The sequence below is a fragment of the Fusarium falciforme genome, chromosome 8 (genome assembly GCF_026873545.1).
Source record: "Fusarium falciforme chromosome 8, complete sequence".
NCBI lineage: Eukaryota > Fungi > Ascomycota > Sordariomycetes > Hypocreales > Nectriaceae > Fusarium > Fusarium falciforme.
Genome location: NC_070551.1, coordinates 1192591 through 1212480, shown reverse-complemented (window position 1 = coordinate 1212480; position 19890 = coordinate 1192591). Strand labels below are relative to the sequence as shown.

The 19890-nt window shown below is 51.3% G+C and overlaps 6 protein-coding genes across 6 annotated transcripts; 2 read left to right on the top strand and 4 right to left on the bottom strand.

Annotated features, from left to right (window-relative positions):
- Positions 1–832: 832 nt before the first annotated feature.
- NCS54_01021000 (Hypothetical protein) lies at positions 833–1897 on the bottom strand (the record flags this gene model as incomplete). Its single annotated transcript, XM_053155527.1, has 1 exon — positions 833–1897. One exon carries the CDS (start codon positions 1895–1897, stop codon positions 833–835), a length of 1065 nt encoding a protein of 354 aa, XP_053011502.1.
- A 399-nt stretch (positions 1898–2296) lies between these two features.
- NCS54_01020900 (Hypothetical protein) lies at positions 2297–4011 on the bottom strand (the record flags this gene model as incomplete). The annotated part of the gene is made up of 2 exons (XM_053155526.1): positions 2297–3354; positions 3411–4011. The coding sequence occupies 2 exons, from the start codon at positions 4009–4011 to the stop codon at positions 2297–2299; spliced, it is 1659 nt and encodes a 552-aa protein (XP_053011501.1).
- A 4433-nt stretch (positions 4012–8444) lies between these two features.
- NCS54_01020800 (Metallophos domain-containing protein) lies at positions 8445–9590 on the top strand (the record flags this gene model as incomplete). Its single annotated transcript, XM_053155525.1, has 1 exon — positions 8445–9590. The coding sequence occupies one exon, from the start codon at positions 8445–8447 to the stop codon at positions 9588–9590; it is 1146 nt and encodes a 381-aa protein (XP_053011500.1).
- A 1325-nt stretch (positions 9591–10915) lies between these two features.
- NCS54_01020700 (Hypothetical protein) lies at positions 10916–12358 on the top strand (the record flags this gene model as incomplete). Its single annotated transcript, XM_053155524.1, has 1 exon — positions 10916–12358. The coding sequence occupies one exon, from the start codon at positions 10916–10918 to the stop codon at positions 12356–12358; it is 1443 nt and encodes a 480-aa protein (XP_053011499.1).
- A 2243-nt stretch (positions 12359–14601) lies between these two features.
- Positions 14602–17489, bottom strand: NCS54_01020600 (Hypothetical protein; the record flags this gene model as incomplete). Its single annotated transcript, XM_053155523.1, has 5 exons — positions 14602–15196; positions 15247–15673; positions 15727–16049; positions 16099–16569; positions 16624–17489. The coding sequence occupies 5 exons, from the start codon at positions 17487–17489 to the stop codon at positions 14602–14604; spliced, it is 2682 nt and encodes an 893-aa protein (XP_053011498.1).
- A 671-nt stretch (positions 17490–18160) lies between these two features.
- On the bottom strand, positions 18161–18942 carry NCS54_01020500 (Hypothetical protein; the record flags this gene model as incomplete). Its single annotated transcript, XM_053155522.1, has 3 exons — positions 18161–18316; positions 18362–18739; positions 18847–18942. The coding sequence occupies 3 exons, from the start codon at positions 18940–18942 to the stop codon at positions 18161–18163; spliced, it is 630 nt and encodes a 209-aa protein (XP_053011497.1).
- Positions 18943–19890: the final 948 nt, after the last annotated feature.

Here is a 19890-nt window from a genome sequence, read left to right as displayed (position 1 = left end):
TGTGTCTACGGCCGACCCATCAAGGTGATCGTCATGACCTTAGGCCAAGTATCACTTCCAGCTCTCAATGGTCGCGTCACGTAGCACAGTTGACAAAGTTCCGTAAAGGTTATTCTTCCAGCCCTATCCACATCATTCATACAAGTTATTTCAGCCACCGCCATAACCCGGGCGGAACAAAACCACTTCCTTTCGAGCAACTGCTCGTTTCCACAGCCCAAACCCTGTTCACCATATTACCGAGCGGTACACGGTGCTGATGTCGTCAGGCCCAACGCCAAGCTCCACGATCCTCGACATCGTGGTCGTAGACCTGAAGCGTCGTCATCGTGAGATTGTATCTCGTTAACAGGGAAGATGCCGATAGTGTCTATCTGGCCAGGTTAGATCTACCGCCCAATGGAAGCGATGGCATTTTCAGGACGCTTACCTTCAAAAGTTTGCACTGTTGCAAATTGTGCATGTTCTCGAGTTAACTCTAGACTCCGCAGTCCTCGACATCGCGGTCGTAGACTTGAAGGTCGTTGTGAAGGTGTGTCCCATGAACAGGGGAGATGTCGATAATGTCTATCGGGCCAAGTTAGATCTATTGCCTAATAGATATGATGACATTTTCAGAGCGCTTACCTTCAAAAAATCGCACCGTTGCAACTTGGTCATTCTGTCAAGTTCAAGACCAAACTCCTCAGTCCTCGACAGCGTCGTCGTAGACTTGAAGGGGGCATCGTCAAGAAGCTGTATCCCGTAAACAGGGAAGACGTTGACAATGTCTATTTGGTTAGGTTAGATCTGCCACCTGATGGAAAGGACAACATCTTCAGAACGCTTACCTTTAAGAAGTTGCATTCTTCAGGTACTCGGCCATCCGAGCCACCCGAATGTTGCAGATCTCCTGGTTGACCATGTTGTCAGACTCGTCCGGCTCTCCGAAGATGAGCAAGGCAACATCCAGCCTCTCCAACCAAGTATCCTGCTTCAAGGCATGGTTGGCAATTCTAACGTTGCGCTCCGACTTCAAGCAGTTCGCCAGACCATGAATGTTGGGGCTGAGGCTGCGAATCACAACGGCAGCGACCTTCTCGTGCTCGGCGATGGCCATGTGCAGAATGTTGTAGACGAACTGGCTCGTGATGGGGAGAGACTTGTTCTCGGCTGTTTTCTTCAAGACGGGGTCGCAGATGAGAGGACGCTCAGAGGTGTCGATCTTACCATTCCGAAGGGCACCGAAGGCAAGGTAGTCAAGTGCCTTCATGAAGGTTCGACGCATGTCGCTCAGCTGCGAAGCGGCAGGGTCAAGCGTACAACACTCGCAGCGACACTCGAACCACAGCTGGTCATGACGCTCTAGTCTGGTCTTGCTGACGAGATCGGGTTGGTAGCAAAAGGTGATCTCCTCGCCAGCCTCAATATCCATGAGGGCTGTTCTCTTCAGGAAAGCATCGTTCTCGAGGTCAGTGTGCGGAACAGCCGAGTTGGGCTGGCACGAGTGATTGAAACGCGACTGGACGAGGTAGAAACCAAGACCTTTGTTGTCGACGTTGAACGAGTTCTGAATAAGCCAAGCCGTGAACGAGGTGAAGAAACGACCGCCATTGTCACGGGCCATTCCAGCCATTTCCTTCTGACGAGGCGATAGATGGAAGAAGATCATCCTGAGAGCGTCTTCATTGAGGTCCTCAAACCTGTTGATCACAAACAAGGGCAGTTCGACCATGATCAATCCTCCCTTCTTGATGGACCTCGTGGCATAGGCTCCCCAGCCCTTGCCATCCGTCGCCTCCTTCAGCACGAAGGGAGCATTCGGGGGCAGAGGGATGAGAGGGTACGCTAGAAAGGTATCAGAACCAAAGACGGCGAAGAAGAAGAGATACTCACGGTGATCGGGATCGGTCGACATGGCTGTTTCTATCTCAGCGGACGAGGTCGAGTGTTTTTTGGAGGATGTGAGAAAAATCAAGTCGGACCAGGTAAACACAAAGAAGAGGGGAAGAAAGAGAAGCGTTGACACGACGATGTTATTGATTTTCTCTGACAGTGCTGGCAGTGCCAGAGAACTGCCAGGAGCAGCTAGAGGCTGGCGAGGATGCTGTATCAGTTCAGTGAATAGCCTCTCCCCCTGGGATTATGGGAACAGTAAATCAAATGTTTGAAATTATTTGATTTTGGACAAAGAATTATTCATCACATAAGTTGCACGATTGAATAAATTTAATCCTTTATCATTGATGTTGAAGGTGATGTGGTTGAGTGTCCAATTAGCTATCCTGTCATGCGTCACACTCCACTGAGCCAGCCCCTACTCCAGCCGCACCGACGTCTCCTCCGCCATGCTCTCAATTTTTTTGATATCCTTGACCTTGCTCCGTATCAAGCCCTCTCCGCTCTCGTACCGGCAGGCCAAAACTGCAAGTGCTGACGACTTCCACAGGGGCACCTTGCGACTCTTGCGATTACTCGCTATCGTGAGGAGGGCAAACAGCAACGCCGCGAGCTCGATAGCGGCAGGCCCAATAAACCACAACCATCGGATCGTCACGTAAGTCACAACTTCTACCCTCTGTCCTGTCGCCGTCTGACTGTTCGGCCCTGACCGCAGATAGTCCGTCATGCTGGTGGCCATCTTGTCCATCAGCCTCGTTACATTCGCCGTGCCACCGAGTGCCGGGCTCACGGCAATGTTCTCGTTCCCACGGCTACCTTCCACCCACTCCGTCACGATCGTACTCGACTCGAAAAAGTTTTGCAGGGCCCTGAGGTCGGGCTTGGATATCTCGAGTCTCGGGATACCGTCTGCCTTGGACTCGTTGATCGCGAACACAGAAGAGTTGTCAAGCTTCCAGGGATTCTTGCCAAGATTGATCTCTTCCGTTTTATCAAAGTTGAAGGTGGTGCCGTTGGATTTCGCCCCGGAGTATTCATATGCGGCCAAGAATAGAGAACACTCAGTCACGTTGGCGTTGAAGGTCGCAAAATTGTGGTCAGAGGTAGCTCTATAGACCACAAGCCTGGCAAACTCAGAATTGTTGCCAGGCCCTGTGTCGAATTCATCCTTGACTACAGCCGTGGCGTTCAAGTAGAAGGTTGTTGCGTAGTCGGTGTGAAAGTTGTGAGTCGTGATATCCAACCCTCCGGGAGTCGTCATGCTGCAGTTGAACTGGCTCTGCCGGGATCCATTGCAGCTTTCCGTATCCAGTGTTTCTTGGGTTACATTCTTGCATTGGCTCTTGAAGCCAAGTGACACGACCGATTGGTTCCAGGCGCAGGATCCAGAGCAGCTGAAGCGGGCAAAGGTCGAGATGTCGTAGAGTCCTTGAAGGATGGCGGCCTGCATCTTGGGGTCCTGCGGTATTGCTTCTGTTGGCAATAGGTCAGAGGTGTTGCTTTGTGTTGGTGTCATTGGTTATACATACCATCTCCAGCATTCGCCAACTCCTTGGCCAAATCACGGTAATATGTGTGCGTGTATCCAAACGTCGCGTTGCTGTCTGGCGTCTCAACCGACCGATCTCCAATCTCCACAACTTGTTGTGTCAAGGCGGCGAGGCTTAGTCGGAGGATGGTGATTAAGGCACCGAGGGTAGCCAAGTTCCACCCAACCTTGAAGAGAAACTTGGTCGAGCCAGATACTCCTCGGCTGGCCTCGTCGAAGCTCTGAAAGTTGGACAGTGTCCTTGGCCTCTTCTTGAAGTACAGCCACTTCAGCTGGCTGATGAACCGGCTGACATTGTGCATCATGGCTGCACCGAGGGCAGTCGTGAGGATAGAAATGGTGGCGTTGAGGGAGATGTAAAAGCCCCAGTGCGAGAGGGGTTGATCATCCATGTATACGAAGATGGCTGCGATCCCGCCAAGGCAAAGCAGGCTGAAGAGGGCCGTCGCCATCTCGGGGCCCCATTCATGTTTGGAAAGGATAAAGTATCGTTTGTACTCAGCGGGGTTCGAACCGGGGATTTCCATCTCGCGGACGTGTGGCCGCTCCGACACTAGCGGCTTATACTGACCTCCTGCCATTGCGACGGCACGGTTCGGGGGACGGGTTCGACTGGAAACGAGCAAGAGTGAGGATGGAATCGAAGTGAAAGAAGGAGATGAATTAGACAGCCCTATGAGTCTATATGTCTACCCTCGGACTACTGCCTGCCGAAGCTGAACATGGACATAAGATCCTTTTTCAGCCACGGTTTAAAAATACGCCTAATTTGACGCAGGACACGACAGCCTGCGTTTGAAAACCTGAGGGATTGCAGGCTCGGACTTGACGTTTGGCAGCCTGGTTCTAAAAAACGCCAATCACACGACACAGAAAACGACTTTTGGCTCCTTGGCAAGGCACAACGGTAATGAGATCGCCCTTTAATAAGCGCCCGCGGCTACATTGTGCAGAAGGTGCGGCAACGTGACAAGGGGACGAAATACTTTATTGGTGTTAGTAGCCCTGTTGGTTGGCCCTGGTCTTGTGTCTTATTCGTCGCCTCGGATTATGCTTACTTGGCTCTGAAACCAAGTCCGAAAAGAAGATCCGAGCAAACCAACCCGCGGATGAGGCTCAACACCTCATTTAAACACAGACAACCACATCAGCACGATCCAAACTCTAATTTATTTGTCAAGGGAGTATCAAGAAAATTCATTGCCAAGGTCTACGTAGTAGAAACGTGGAACCAATCGGACTAGCCTGTCATGGATTTCAAAGGCGGTTGGTGCGAGCGAATTCATGTCCTTCTGCGAACATCAGAAAGACCTTCGCGCCTAAGGCACAAATAACCTTGTACTAGGGTAAGATTTTCCGTCGAGAGAAAATCAGGAAATGACGTAGGGTTCTTCCAGAGTGTAATCATCCTCTTGCCGCGCTTAGAAATCCACACATTTCCGTCAAGCAAATCCTGCAACGCATGTTTAAATTGGTGGACTTTGAGCAGTGTTCAGTCCCACGATAAATACTATTGAATATAGATAAATCTCTCCAACCTATGAGACACATACGGGCTGACTAGCAAGAAAAGCTCAAGCAACCAACGACGGCGTGGAACGATTCTGGTTCGGCAACATCCCACGAAAAGGGTGGGGCCGGGGACCTACCAAAGAAACAAGACGAAGCCACCAAACATGAGCTCTCTCATTCCCGTATGGTGGCATTTGTGGCTTGAACCGGTGAATAGGGTGAGAGCGGGCGCTGAAGGAATGGATGGTGTGGCTAAGAGAGTCGTCCGAGTCTGCTCGGCTCGAGGCTCTCCGTTTGCAAGGTCTGGCTCTGTTCACGATGTGTCTCAAGGGAACAAGCCTACTCCCGAAGCAATAATTCGAGTTCTCGGAAAAGATTCACGAGGCCCGTGTGTTGGTTCAAGAGGCAGGACAGCTGAAGAGGCGGCAGCATCCGACTTATCCATGGCCCCCCTGCCCCGCGGGCACCAGTCGCGTCGTTTGACACTTATCGATCAGCCAATCAATCATCTAATCAATCAATGAACGTTTCTCATCATCATGGATGCCTGGCCATGTGGCTGCTGGGCTGGCCCACATGAACCGACGGGCTGATGCGAACAGGAGACACCGATGTGAAAACTGTGAGAAGACGTCCTTATTCGAGTAACTATTGTCAGTGTTGGGGAGCGAAGCCATATGCTCTTGTATTGCTGTAGCCAGTCGCCAAGACCTTGGAAGATCGGAACTCGGGCAGACCCCTGAGAGTGAAAGGGCTGGGACCCGCGAAGTGGACCAGCTTCGATCCCGCAGCCGCATTGAATTGAATGTGGGAGGTCACCGAGCTGATATTTCTTGTACTTAATACACCCCCACGGACAGGCCCGTGGTGGAATACGTAACTCGAGACAAGTATAAATATTACGTGCAGGTTCTGGCTGAGCAGCAAGATCATTACAGGCTTCTGTCACCTCCTTCATCATGCTGTCCCCGACTGTGAGTGCACACAACATGACTATAGCTACCATCACTAACAATCCCAAGAAACTGGCTCTGGCTATTGTGGCCCTCTCGTCCGTGGCCTCAGCCATGCCTACCACGGAGAACCCCGAGATCAACAACCTCCAAATCCGCGGCGATTGCTACGGCTATGCCAACTCTACCTAGTGTTTCAAGTTCAGATACAAGGAAATCTGCAGCAAGGTAATTAACATGCACAAGCTGGGTTGCAGGGTGCAGCGCACCATGGAATGCAACGAGGCATGTGCGGAGGATGAATGAGGAAGTGAAGATCAAATAAAAAAACTAATCACATCTAAATAAATTTCATCATCAAGGTTAGACAGAACCTCATGCACTCTTCTATGGTGAAAGCGTTGCCAACAGTATTGCCTCAGTTGCCAAGCCGATCATAGTGGATGGGAGCATGTGTGGAGCACGGGATCGTCTGGTCTGAGCGCAGGTGCCTGGTGCTGCTTGCTTCTGTCAACCTTGCCAAGAGTTTTCTGAGTGATTTTGACGTCTTCAAACTCTCAACCATGCTGGCGGGCTTCGCCTTTTTATCCATCTCCTCCCGTCCACGCTGTGGCCATTCAGCTCACCGCAATTTTCGGAGCTCTGCCTCCCAAGTAGAAGGTGACGTCCCAAGCAACCATGACCGAGAAAGATGGACAAAATGACAGGCAGTTCAATGAGAAGGATTGCATGCCAAACCTCGACGATCCAGACACTACATCGTTGAAATATGCCATAGCAGGTGCTGAAGAAAAGGGACTGATCAGCCCAGCTTCTGCTTCCACCCAGCAGAGATGGCCTTGGATATCATCTCGAAACTCCCTGGGGCAGTTCCAAATCAAACAGGTCCTAAGCCAGAAGGTAGTCAGCCTCTGTGAAAAGGGCTCGACTCCAGATTCAAAATTCGGCGCGTGGCAAGATATTTTTGAACAGCTTCGTCAGGAGAGGTCATCGGCTGCTGACCTGCTGTGCGTGATGAGCTTCCTCAGCCCTGAAAGCATCCCTAAGTTCATCCTCGAAGCCTACCAGCGCCACCGTGGAGGTAGCAAGGTCAACCTCGACCGGGATATTGAGTTCCTCATTGGATGGTCGCTTATTATCGCTGCTAAAGAGGATGGTGCGCTCGAGATACATCCAACAGTACATTACTCTGCGCGGATGTGGATCTCGTCAATAACAACAGTTCCCCAGTGGAGGATCTGGCCGAGGCAGCCACAAAAGGACGAAGAAGCCTGGAAACGAACGCTTCTCCATGTCTTTGCCTTGGAATACCCAGATCCACATGAACTTAGTAGTCAGAGGGTCTGTCAAAGCCTAGATCCTCATATCGACTCCATCATAGAGAACGAACCACGCGACAGAGGTTGCTTTCAGAAATGGGCTCGATTACTTCATGATTTGGCCCTCTATCGATGCAAGGCCGGTAGCAACCAAGAAGCGGAGCAGCTCCTTCAACGGCTGTTGGAAGCCAACAGAAGGGTCTTAGGCCCAGAAGATCCAAACACGCTTTCGGGCATGCAATGTCTGGGAACAGTCTTGTCAAGAGGAGGAAAATACAAAGAGGCTGAAGAAGTGCAAAGATGTTGTCTGGAAGTGCGTCAGAGGCTTTCTGGTTCGGAGCATCCAACCACCCTTTTCACCATGAACAGTCTTGCGCTGACCCTGGCAACGCAAGGCCGCTTTGAGGAAGCCGACGACCTTTGTCTGAAAGTTCTAGAAGCGAAAAAGGACGTGTCGGGTCTTGAGCACTTGTGGACGCTTGCGGGTTTAACAAGTGCGGTTGGACAGCTGCCGGGGCATCGACGCGTGGAAGAGGTAGAAAGACTGCAGTGGTTAGTTATGAAAAGGACTTGGAGGAGGGTTTGGAGTGTGAACTCAAGCATCCAGGACGACAGTCAAAACTGAAAATGCCGCGCCTATCTCTGCAGAGCATATCACGCTAGATGTTGTGAAGCAGCACGCGAGCCAGGGAAAAGCGAGATACGGGGACAATGACTTAGCTTATTCTCCCCGAAGGGTGCTGAAATGAAGATAACAGGATTTATAAATGATAAATAAAAGAGATCTAAAGTATTATCTTTTCTTATAATGTATTTTAACTATTTTTGTTTATCTCTTTTAAAGTTATTTTTAACACTTAATGCTAGTTAGACAGCTTTAATACTACTCTTTTTTTTAACCCGCGTGGCCAGTTATCTATAGGAGTTAATGATCACGATACTGATTTTAGGATTGATATGCAGGCCCCTTTGTTTTGATTCTGTTTATACCTGGTTCTTGGAAACTCTAGACTGCTCACGTGCTAAACCTTCAGCATTCTGCCAAAACGACACGCCGACGCAATCTGTTGAGAATTTAAACTCTTAGACTTGACTGACACCTCATAAATAGTAGCCCGCTCGAGCTCCTCTATTCCATTGTTTGTTCACTTTTTCATCCTCTTTTCGACACAATCTCGCATTTCTGTGCTGAACCACACCACTACACCAGTCACGCCTCACTTTGACAGAATGTCTCGTCGCATCAAGACCAGATTTCTCATACTATCTGATACACACGGGTTACGGTTCCAAGCAGACAGAAGGCCATGTGAACCTGTTGACGTTGCTATTCACTGTGGCGACCTCACAGGCGATTCCAAGCTGCATGACTTCAGGCAAACCATCGAGCTGCTCAAGGAAATCAACGCGCCGCTGAAGATCGTCATCGCCGGAAATCATGACTTCTCACTTGATGATTTGGCCTTCAAGCAGAAGATCACCGAAGCAAGCAGGCTGGCCCAAGAGGATCTCGAAGGCAGCATCAAGGCCGAATACGGTGACTACGGCGACGCTAGGCGGCTTTTCGATGGACATGAGGGCATTGTGTTTTTAGAAGAGGGATCTCACCAGTTTGCACTCGACAACGACGCCCTCCTGAGGGTGTATGCAAGCCCGTACACACCGACTACTGGCAACAGTAGCGACTGGGGCTTCCAGTATAGCGGAGCTCACGAGTTTGCTATCGAAAGGGGGACTGATATCGTTGTAACACACGGACCACCTCACGGCATCATGGACATGACAACAGAGAGGCAGCGAATCGGGTGCCCTCAGCTCTTTGCTGCCGTCGCCAGAGCTCAACCCAAACTTCACTGTTTTGGACACGTTCATAGCAGCTGGGGCGCAAAGTTGGCTGCCTGGCGGCCGATAATATCGGACAAGCCTTCGCATTTCAACGACGTCGATAACGGAAAGTCCGTGGTGGTCGAGAACCTATCTCGGTTGAAGGGATCCAAGTTTGAGTCCGCAGAGGCCAAAGAAGCTCGACAAGATGCGGCGGAACGGTACAGGTCGCAGCGATGCTGTCACACAAGTCATTGCGGCGGCGATGACAGGCCCCTCAGTCCCGCAGAGACCTTGTTTGTCAACGCAGCAGTTATGGGGGCGGATGAAGAGCTCAGCCAATATCCCTGGCTAGTCGACATTGAACTAGAACTCTCTCAAGGCAAGACATTTGACGGCGTCGATCCGGATGATGGGCACGGCGCGACTCCGGACGGAGAGAGGACGCGGAAGAGGAACGGCGACATGGCTTTGCCAGAGGAGGAAGACGGTAGGCGGAAAATTCCCCGTCTATATGGTGCCACACCCTCAAAAAATGAGTATGAAGGGTGAAGGAAAGGGGGCACGGATGTGTGATTTCTTGAAATTGGGAAGGCCACGCAGGGAAATAGGCCTTACGGTAGGCTCAGGAGGTATGCAAGAATAGAGATGACATGCGTGCATATCATAGGTATCAGGTTTGATTCTATACACGTATTTCTCAGGTCACATGTGCATGACGCCCTCTTATCAAATCTCTAGAAGAGCGATCCTGCGAGTCTATTTCAGCCTCTATCCAACAACCAGATCGCCAAATGAACAGCCAACCTCCTCAAGGCGGCCTTGCAGTCGTCAAATCAGTAAATTTAACTTTAATCAGATCAAAAGGCAATACACACCGAGAAACACCTCCCTTCCTGTCTGCCTAGTTTACCAAGTTTCCTGTTGAACGGTTGTCTGCCTCCAGCTCGCTCGGGCACCGGGTAGCTGGGGATTCCAAACATGAATGCTCAACGTATATGGGCTTGGTATGTTTTTTTGACCCCAAAGACTTCTTTTGATGCCGATAGAAGCACCTTCTCAGTAGCCTTGCGCACCTGAAAAGGGGGCGAAAGTCAGGCATTGCGGACGTTCCAGAGAGGCTGATATTTCGGATGCTGGATGGCAGGATCGTGGTTTCTAACGCAGTGGTTGTCAAAACCGGTGTTGTAGAAGATCTGTGAGGTAAGGCGATGAAAAGGTACAAGAGAAGTGGCGGAGCGGAAATACGTGGACAGAAAATGACTTCATATAGCCGCAAAGCAGCTCTTCACATCTGGCAGTGGCTCAAAGTCGAAGGCGTTACTACATAGTGTCAGTTCCGATCAGCAAACACGAGATCCAAAACCTTCCCGGTTAATATTTTCAAACAGGCGTGAACGTCAGACGAGAGACGTAAACCGATGGTTACTCAGTTTGTTCAAACACGCATGACCATCGTGAGGAACAACGGGCTTATTCACATACCCATTCCACAGACCAGATGGGCAGTTTTCTTGACGTGTTACACCACTCCATAAAAGAACTATGAACACCCTTGTGTCACTGCTTTGCTAATAGAGGTGTGTGAACATACCTGTCCTGAAGGGCTCTTACATCGCACCATTCACCAACAGAGTGCTATTTTAATAGTACCACTTCATTCACCCAGTTTCTCTCTTTCAAGAGATGTTTAATTTTTAAATCTTTTTTTTTAGAGGTTATGCGTTTTCTCGCCTCATTGTTTCTTTACACATCCGTCCGCGGCCGTCCATGTGCAGCCAAACCAACAACCCCGCAATCCAACAAACACTGAGCGATTATCACCAAACATCATCACTTCATCAAGACCTACCAAGACAACTTCACGTCATTACAAAATGGAAGACCTAGAAATTCTCGACAAAGATATGACCCTCGCGGCTCTCCCTTCCGTGGTAGCCGCCAATCTCCGGAGCCAGACCCGACAAGAGCTTGCCTCGTCTCCGAAGACCCCGATCCTCGTCATTCTTGACGACGACCCCACCGGCACGCAAACATGCCATGACATCAATATCCTCACTGTTTGGGACGTCCCAACGCTGGTGAGCGAGTTCAAGCAAACCAAGCAAGGCAGCGGCTTCTTCATCCTGACAAACTCGCGGGCCCTGCATCCCAAACAAGCCAGAGAGCTGATCAGCGAGATCTGCAAGAACCTGCATGTTGCCTCAAAGGAGACAGGTTCCGCTTTCGAAGTCGTCCTTAGGAGTGACTCGACTCTTCGCGGCCACTTCCCACTGGAGGCCGAGGCTGTAGAGCATGTTCTCGGCGCGGCGGACGCCTGGATTCTCTGCCCGTTCTTCCTCCAAGGAGGCCGATACACCATCAACGACGTTCACTACGTGCAGGAAGGAGACCACTTAGTCCCTGCCGCTCAGACTCCTTTTGCAAAAGACGCTACTTTTGGCTACAAGAGCTCTAACCTGAAAGATTACGTGGTGGAAAAGTCGAAGGGGGCGATACCGAAAGAGAGGACCCTGTCAATCAGCTTGGATACGATTCGCACTGGTGGAGTTGGTGCCGTGCTAGATCAACTCCTTCAAGGCATTCAAGGACCCCAGCCTGTCATTGTAGTCAACGCTGCTGCTGACGAGGACATTGACGTCGTTGTGTCTGCATTGATAAAAGCTTCAGATTTGGGAAAACGATTCCTCTTCCGAACGGGAGCCGCATTCGTCTCTGCTCGACTAGGAATCCCTCCAATTCCCCCTATCTCTGTGGGTCAGTTGCATTTGACAAGAGATGTGGGTGGCTTGATCATCGCTGGCTCCTACGTCCCAAAGACGACGGCGCAGCTTGAATCGCTGCGAAACCTAGCCAGCAAGGATCTCACTAGCATTGTTCTCGACGTCCGCAAGCTCCTTCAGTCGACCGGAGACGCATCAAGAGAAGTTCAAAGGGCCCTTGAAACTGCAGGGGCAGAAATCAAGAGAGGTCAGGACGTCCTTGTCATGACAAGCCGAGAGCTCGTTGTTGGAGACGACGAAGCCAAGAGCCTTGACATTGGGTCCACAGTCGCCCGGGCTCTGGTATCTTTTTTAGAAAAGCTTGAGCAAAAGCCTCGATACATCATTGCCAAGGGCGGCATCACGTCCTCAGACATGGCTACCAAAGGGTTGAGGATGAAACGCGCTCTCATCGTTGGCCAAGCCGCCCCGGGTGTTCCGCTGTGGAGGTGTGATGAGCCCGAGTCGAAGTGGGCTGGTCTTCCCTTCGTCGTGTTTCCAGGTAATGTTGGCACTAATGGGACCATGTATCAAGTAGTCAAGGGATGGAGAGATTAAGGAACTGAAAGCCCAGCAGAAGCCCCATCTGGGCGTGTCCATGCTCATTGAAATATTGAAAAAAAAAATGTTTAAAGACCAAGAAGGCCCCGAGCGGCTGCACCGTTGTTGGTGCCCAAGACAGCTGCCAACACCAAGCGATCCAAGACCCCCAAGCAGGCCCCAGCACCCATCACATACTCCAGCTCTTGATCGTCGAGCCCTGGGAGAACTTGACCCTCTCTTGCCACTCCCCACAACAGCCATCGAAAGTCATCGACCTCCCCATCACTCCCACGTTCAACCACCGTCACGGCCCGAAGCCTCAGGAGATCCGACATGGACGCAACGGAAGCACCCCGAAAGGGCTCCGTCGCGTGGATCCGATCGATGCATCCGCCGCCGATCTGGATGAGGTCTAGGCGGACTCGGAAGCCTTGCGGAGCATCGAACGCAATCTTGCCGTCGGTCTCGAGACTGAAGCGAGGGGCGCCGGCAGAGACACCCTCCCAGATGTCGATTAGCGCTTCGGGAGGGGCCGCAACATCCACGTCCTCGGTGTGCTAGGCCGAGGAGTGGGCAATGCTGGCTGCACCGCCAACTAGGATCAGTTGACGACGCAAGCTCTGCCGGACTAGGCGGGTGGCGGCGAAGAAGCACTCAAAGAGTGCCTCTCGCAGTGGTGCAGTGATGGGTCGGTCGGACTTCGGCATGTTGGGGGAGGGGACAAGAGAGGTTCAGGGCCTCTGATAGACTGTTAGCATCTATGTCTCGTCGATGATGAACATAGGTTGAGGCCATGGGACTCACTGGAGTATGTGAATGGATGCTGAGTGCCAGGGGGGAGCTTGAATCGCTTGGTAGACGGGCTCTGGTAACTATTCATCTGGACATCTCGTTAGTGATACCTAGGAGGCAAAGGATTCAAGAAAGCTGATGGACATACCCAAGTAAACTTTATGATGGCTTGAGGAGAAAAGAACAAGAGATCGCCAGCATCACCCCCAAGGCTTGGGGCTGTCGTCAGGCTTGAACGGCCCTTCCTAGAGAAACATGTCCAGCGTAGCTGCGTTGGTAAGAGCCACCGGTTCCTCACACTTAAAACTTGACCACAATAGCAAGCTTAAATACAGGGTGTTCCTTCTAGTACCTACCTACTTACGAAAAGGAAAGGGCTGAGCAGGTATTCGGCATCCCAACTTGGCCCTTTTCCTTAACACTAAATTCCGAAACTGTCCTTGGCTGCATTGGTACTCTGAGAGCTCGCCTTCGTTGGCCAAATGTCCTCCCCATATAGACGTCACAAGCGCGTCGAGAATAATGTGGCTGCTACTGGTTGACTCCCTTTGGCGTGTCCAGGTGCAACCAAATCATTGGAGTTTACAGTATGGAAACGAAGATTGATGATATTTATGCTGAGTACCTAGCCATAGTTATCAAAGACGTATTCCTCATTCCTCGTAGCCTTAGGTAGTCCTCCTAACCTAACCATCACCTGGTTTCTCCATTGAGACTAATCATAATCCCACAGCTCTTCGCCTGTGGCGGTGATCTCTATAAGCTTCCCAATCTTGTCTCCATTCCTATTGAGGGCCTTGGCCTTGACGGTCCTCTTCTTCTTGCAGTTCTTGCAATATTCGGCCGACATTTCGTTTCCCTGGTCGCACTTGACGCCGGGCCACCCTTGGAGGGGAAGTGGACAAGCCCAGTGGGTGTGATCGACTCGGATAGTTGAAGTCATTGTTTCTAGCGCGGGAGTTTTCCTTTGATTCTGGGTAAGGTTTGCTGTGATATGTGTTTCTGCTTTTTGTGAGCTGCATTGACAATCGAATGACGACGAAAGAGAAAGCAACCTTCGTTGCCGTTCTATATACATCTTTAGCAGGCATCACATGTCAAGAATCACTGCTCTCTACTGGTTCTCTTGTCTGGCTCTCACTGCTGCGCGCAAAATCGCATCACGACCTACATACTGCAATGATTCACTTTAGACAACATCCGCCACTAACAGACAATGAAGCTACGGGCCAGTGACTGTGATTAAAGTGTTTCTAGCCGTTTTAGAGGACTAAGTATTCAGCACACCGGCTTGGGTCTGTTGTACACTCAAGTCCAAGGCTACCTATCCTCGGATAGGTACCTAGATTGGGAGCTCACTTTCGTGTGCTAAATGCCCTCTCCTCAAAAAAGGTCTAGACGAATTCTAAAGCCAGTCTAAAGACCAAGTCTTGAACATGTAACTCTAACGCAGCCCTAATTCCCACCTACGATTCATACTTCAAGTTGAAAGGCACTGTCGTCACAACATCCCACTCGTCTTTATCGGCCTTGTCGCCAAACACCCTCAGGGCGCTCACTCTCAGAGAATAGACCCCTTCATCTAGCACAGTACCGTTGGCAAGCAGTCCCTTGACATAGGCCCGCTGGTCCGAACGAGCCAAGTAGAGAAGCGGCCAACCAGCCAGCGCCCCAAGAACATCCCCCTTAGCACCGCCACGCAGGACATCGACGTGGAGCGCAGCAGTTCCGATGGTGGGCTTAATGTAGACATTCGGCGTGGTATCCTGTTCACCACGGTCCGTGAGTGGTGGGTTGGCCGGGTCTGGTCGTGGGATGGTGTAGGTCTTGTTGGCAGGGGCTTCGTTGTTGTAGTTAGCGAGATAGACTTGAGAAGCTTGTAGAACAGGTGTATCGCGCATGCTTCCAGCAGCTCCCAAGTACGGCAGCACCAGGGGAGAGTTGGATCCTGTCAATGCAATGTGTCCACTGTACACAGGTAGGAGAGTCCCGTTGACGTTCTCCGGTGGCGTGCAAGTGACAGTAACATCGACAGAGCCGCCGGCAGGGACATTGATCTTGCTACATAAATCCATCAGCTCAAGAACAAGAATAGTCCAAAATTTACAAACCTAGAACTGAAGCTGATGTCAGCCCACTCTTCAACTATCGGGTTAGGAAAGAAGGCAGCCATCAAAGGAGACAAGTCTGGCTGCAAAGTGTACATGGTCGGCGCTTTACGATGAGAGAGCTGAAGCGAAACGTCGTTGGATCCTGTGTTCTTCACACTAAAAGTCTTGTTTCCGACAAAGTGATCAGTATCATTGAATGAGATGCTGTCGATGCTGAGTTCGACGGTGGTGTGCGCTGCGTCAAAGGCTTGGGCGATACCTCCACCCTGCTGTGGCGCCGGAGCTGGCATATCTGGATTTGCTTTCTTTCCGTCGAACCAGTCGAGTGGCTTTGCCGTTGACATAATGAGCCGTCTCAGGAGCTCTGGTTTCAAGGTTCCTCGGACCTCCCCAATCAGTGCGTAGATGCCCGCGACGAGAGGTGCAGCTGGGTGAGTCAACAAGACCATGCTCCACGGCGTGGACACTTTGGCAACTTACACATGCTAGTTCCCGTCATGACTCTGTAGCCTCCCATGGCCACCGGAAATGTACTAAGGATATTCGCTCCAGGTGCAGCGATCTGGGGGTTCATGGCCAGCTCCCAGGTAGGGCCCCAGCTAGACAAATCCCCCATGTAGCCTCCGCTCACATTGTTCTCGAGCTGCTCAAGGCGTACAGTAGTACTGTTCCCCCCCGGTAGAGAGACTGTGACAGACTTGCCCTCTTTTAGAATGGAGAGCCACTGCTGGGCAACGTAAGGAGGAACTGTTCCTACGCCCTGGAGGCCTTCTGCATAGTTGTAGAGTTCATCTCGCATAGTCCTTGACATGTCAACATTCACTGGAAGTCAGCGCTGGATGATGAACTCACAGGTTATCTTTTGCGTAGTAGAGCAGGTATTGGCCCCCCTTGGCAACCACGTTCGTGCCTTGGTCCTGTGGATAGCATCCCGTCGCCCGAGCATCCAAATTCTCCAGCAGGACAATTCGCTTGCTCAAATCTGGAGTATCGTCAGGCAGAGTAGAACAAGCATTGTCAGCCTCGGCAGCAGACCACAGGGAAAGAGTAACATTTTCAGAAAGTTCAGGGAATCCAGGCAAGAATCCAAACTCCTGGCTGGTCTTGTTGGATTCGACGGCGTACGAGCCAGCAGTGAGCAGCGCTGGGAACATGGTGTTAGTAACTGCGCCTACACCTGTCACTCCACGGCCCGTAGCTGGAGCTGACGCATAGAAGAGGCCAAGGCCGCCGTCATTGCCTGCAGAGATGACGACGGGCACTCCGGCATCTACGATGCGGGTAGCGAGAACACTCCAGACATCGGAAGGCCAACCTCCAGCACTGTCAGTCACAGTCAGCACGACTATCCATGTAGATGGTATAAAGACAACTCACTCGCCATCCGAACACGAGATGATATCTGCCCCCTCCTCGAAAGCTCGAATGAAAGCTGACAGCAGAATCTCGTTGGTAGACGTGGCACGACACCCCCAGGCACGATACGCCGCCAGCTTGACTCCAGGAGCAGCTCCGGTGAAGCCGTACTTGTTGCCCTCAAGCTGTGCAGCAACAGTTCCCGCAACATGAGTTCCGTGTCCTTGGCAGTCATCCATGGGATCCGCGTCAGGCTTGGCCTCGATAGTTCCAGGGAGGAAATCATCGCCAGTGAAGTCCCAGCCGGCCTCGACCAAGCAGCCAGGTCCAAAGCATCCTCCGAGAGCTGGGTGGGTGTAATCAATACCGCTGTCGATGATTGCAACGCGGATTCCCTTTCCAGTAACTCCTTCTGCTCTCAGTTTGTCGACTTGAGTCATGACATGGGGCGAAAAGGTGTCTTTGGCGTCATTCCGAGGCGTGATTTGGCGTCGTGGCAGGGCATCCTCAGTAGTATCGTTCGAAGCTGGGACCTCACTGGTCTCTGGCATATTAAGACGCACGGGTCGGACAGGCCAGACGGCCTTGACCTGTGCCAGCCCCTCAAGCTGTTGCAGGATCTGTTTTCCATCACTGCCGTTCGCGTTCAGAACTTGGAAAGACGCGCCGCTGAAGAGGCGAGAACTAAACTCAGCACGAGGGTTTGCGCCGATTCCTTCTGCCTCGAGAGCATCGTAAAAGGTGGACGCTGACTTGACGGTATCGGCAAATTCAACAATGAAGTCGCTCGAGCCGATAGTTCCGGTTGTGTCTGCGGCGCGACGGAGTGCCGTCGACGAGGCGACTTGCGCGCCTAGAAGCGCCGATGCGATTTGGAAGAGACGCATTCTCACGATAAAACCGTCATTGACGTCGAATTCCAAGGCGATGGAACCATCGAGGATTCGGGCGTAGCGGCTCACAGTTATATAACCAATGTCGATCGGAAGCCCAACCCCTGACCAGACCCATACAACACGACGTCCGAAGCCTAAATACGAGTTTCGCATTAAGGGTTATAGTGTGATAGTGCTTGCTGCAGGGGATAGTCCTTGGCATTCTCCATGCTGGCTCGGCCTAGCAACCAGATCTGGCAGCGGGATGAAACCCTGGGCCACAGAAATCGAATCACTGCCGAGGCGATCTCAAGTGCGTGATTATCAAGGGTCAGAGTATACAACATTTGAGGCATATCCCGTTGGCTGATTCAAGCTTGGTATGACATGTTTTGAATTTCAAAAACATGACTAAACGGAGATGGAAAGGACAACACCATCTGCTGCGGGGGGAATAGGTCATAGTATAAAACCAGTGTCCCAGGCGTAAACTAGATTCTTTCCAGCGCAGGAATAATCAAGCTAGCAAGCAGGCCGCAAGTTGCGAGCAGTTTCTTTCACTCCATATCCTCAGGGCAACACAATCCCAAAGCTCATCCAAACCAGGCCATGCCCGGCCATATCAAATCCATGGCCAACGGCAAATAATAGCCACCACTCCAGACGCCTGTCATTCTAAACCTCTACACTCTGGAAGCCACCAGACTCATGTAGATACCCCATAGCAGACCAATGAAACTCAAAAACACGATCCGCCGGTGGACGGGAATGAAACTGAAGCTGATGATAGAGGCGATTGGCCAGATCTTGTAACCGGCAACGATGATGGGGATTGTTTCCTGGGAGGCATTAGCAGTGAGCAATGATGTAGAAGATGAACTAACCGTCTTGATGTTGCTCCAGATCTGAGATGAGGCCTGACCCTTCAGAACACCCATGATGATGAGGAAAGCCACCGTGTTCATGATGGCACCGGCAGAGATGCAGTCGACGAACCACTTTGTCAAGGTGTTTTTCATACTAAACTTGGGCTCCCGGTCTCGGTTGATCTCAGCCATGCGCTCTTCATAGCCCTCTTTGAGCTCGGGCGCATCCTCAGCAGGCGTCATCTCGATATCACCGATACGCTCCTGTGGGCGCCCAGACGGATACGCCGGAAAGGTGCGCTCCAGGAACTGCTGCCAGTGATAGTTGGGAGGGGCAGTGATCAATGTGAGGGTGACGAAGCGGAGAAGAGGCAGGAGATCCAGAGTCACAGGGCGCTATGAGAATGAGTTAGCCAATAGGCTAGTTGGTTGGGATAATGGCCAAGGCAATCAATGGCGATTCAAATCAATTGCAGCGATTCACAATGGACACAAAGACTCACGTTCTGCTGACGCGCCTCAATGAGCTGGGCCAGCACATTGGAAGCGCTCGAAAGGGCCGCAGCCTGAAGGGTAGCAGCGACGATAGGGGAAGGCATCTTTGAAAGCAATGACTAGTTATAACGAGCGAATTGAAAAGCACGAAGTAATTGATTGATTGCGGGTTACGAGATGAGATGCCGCCCTCGAGATGATGTGTTGCTACTTTGCAGTGAGCAGCGCGTGGAGAGGCTTTGTTTCACGTGTTGCGACGCGTGCGTTGCAGGCCCGGGATAAGTAAAGATCCGCTTACCCTTTGACCCCTTTTCTTATCCCTTGTTGCTCCATAAAATTCCAGACGTCGTATCCGTATTTGAGAATGGGCATACGAGCCTGTAGGTATTCAGGGTAGAATTCATGAATACCGATGGTTTTTAGCCACCATTCTCCAGACATTGTCCATTCTGGTCATGGTGGCTCAATCTGGGGAAAACGCCAGCCCAAACAACCCCTGTTGCTTTGGCCCCACAGAGTTCCAGACCTCCCTCACCCTGAGGTCTCCCTACCATCTAACCTAGAGTCATTGTTAGGCCGAAGCTCGACAACGGAGAAGTGTGATATACTAAATATTCTTGTCTGAGTATATTTAGGCGTTTGATGAACAGTGACTAATGAAGCCCTTCCATGACCGACTCATGTGGCAACCAACGGAACCTTGTTCGCAAGATAGTGTGCACACTGTGGATGGTTTCGCTTGAAATTTTGGCTCACAGTCGTGTCTGGACTCTCACTCTCCATCGAAGGCCGAGAGCGAATTAGAAACACACCGTCAGCGCGTTCTGCGCAAAGTGAGGCAACAAGCGATCTAATAGGCCATACTGTGCAACCTTTTGCACATTTAGAGGTCATTTGACACATGCGGCGCTCACACTGAGCCATCTTCAGCCAAACAGAGCGAGTCGAGTAACTGCATATCACCAACCAACTGCAAGCTCCGAGCACCTCTCGCTGGAGGCCTACCACCAACGCAGCTGTGTTAAAACGTCATATGGAATTGATGCCTAAAT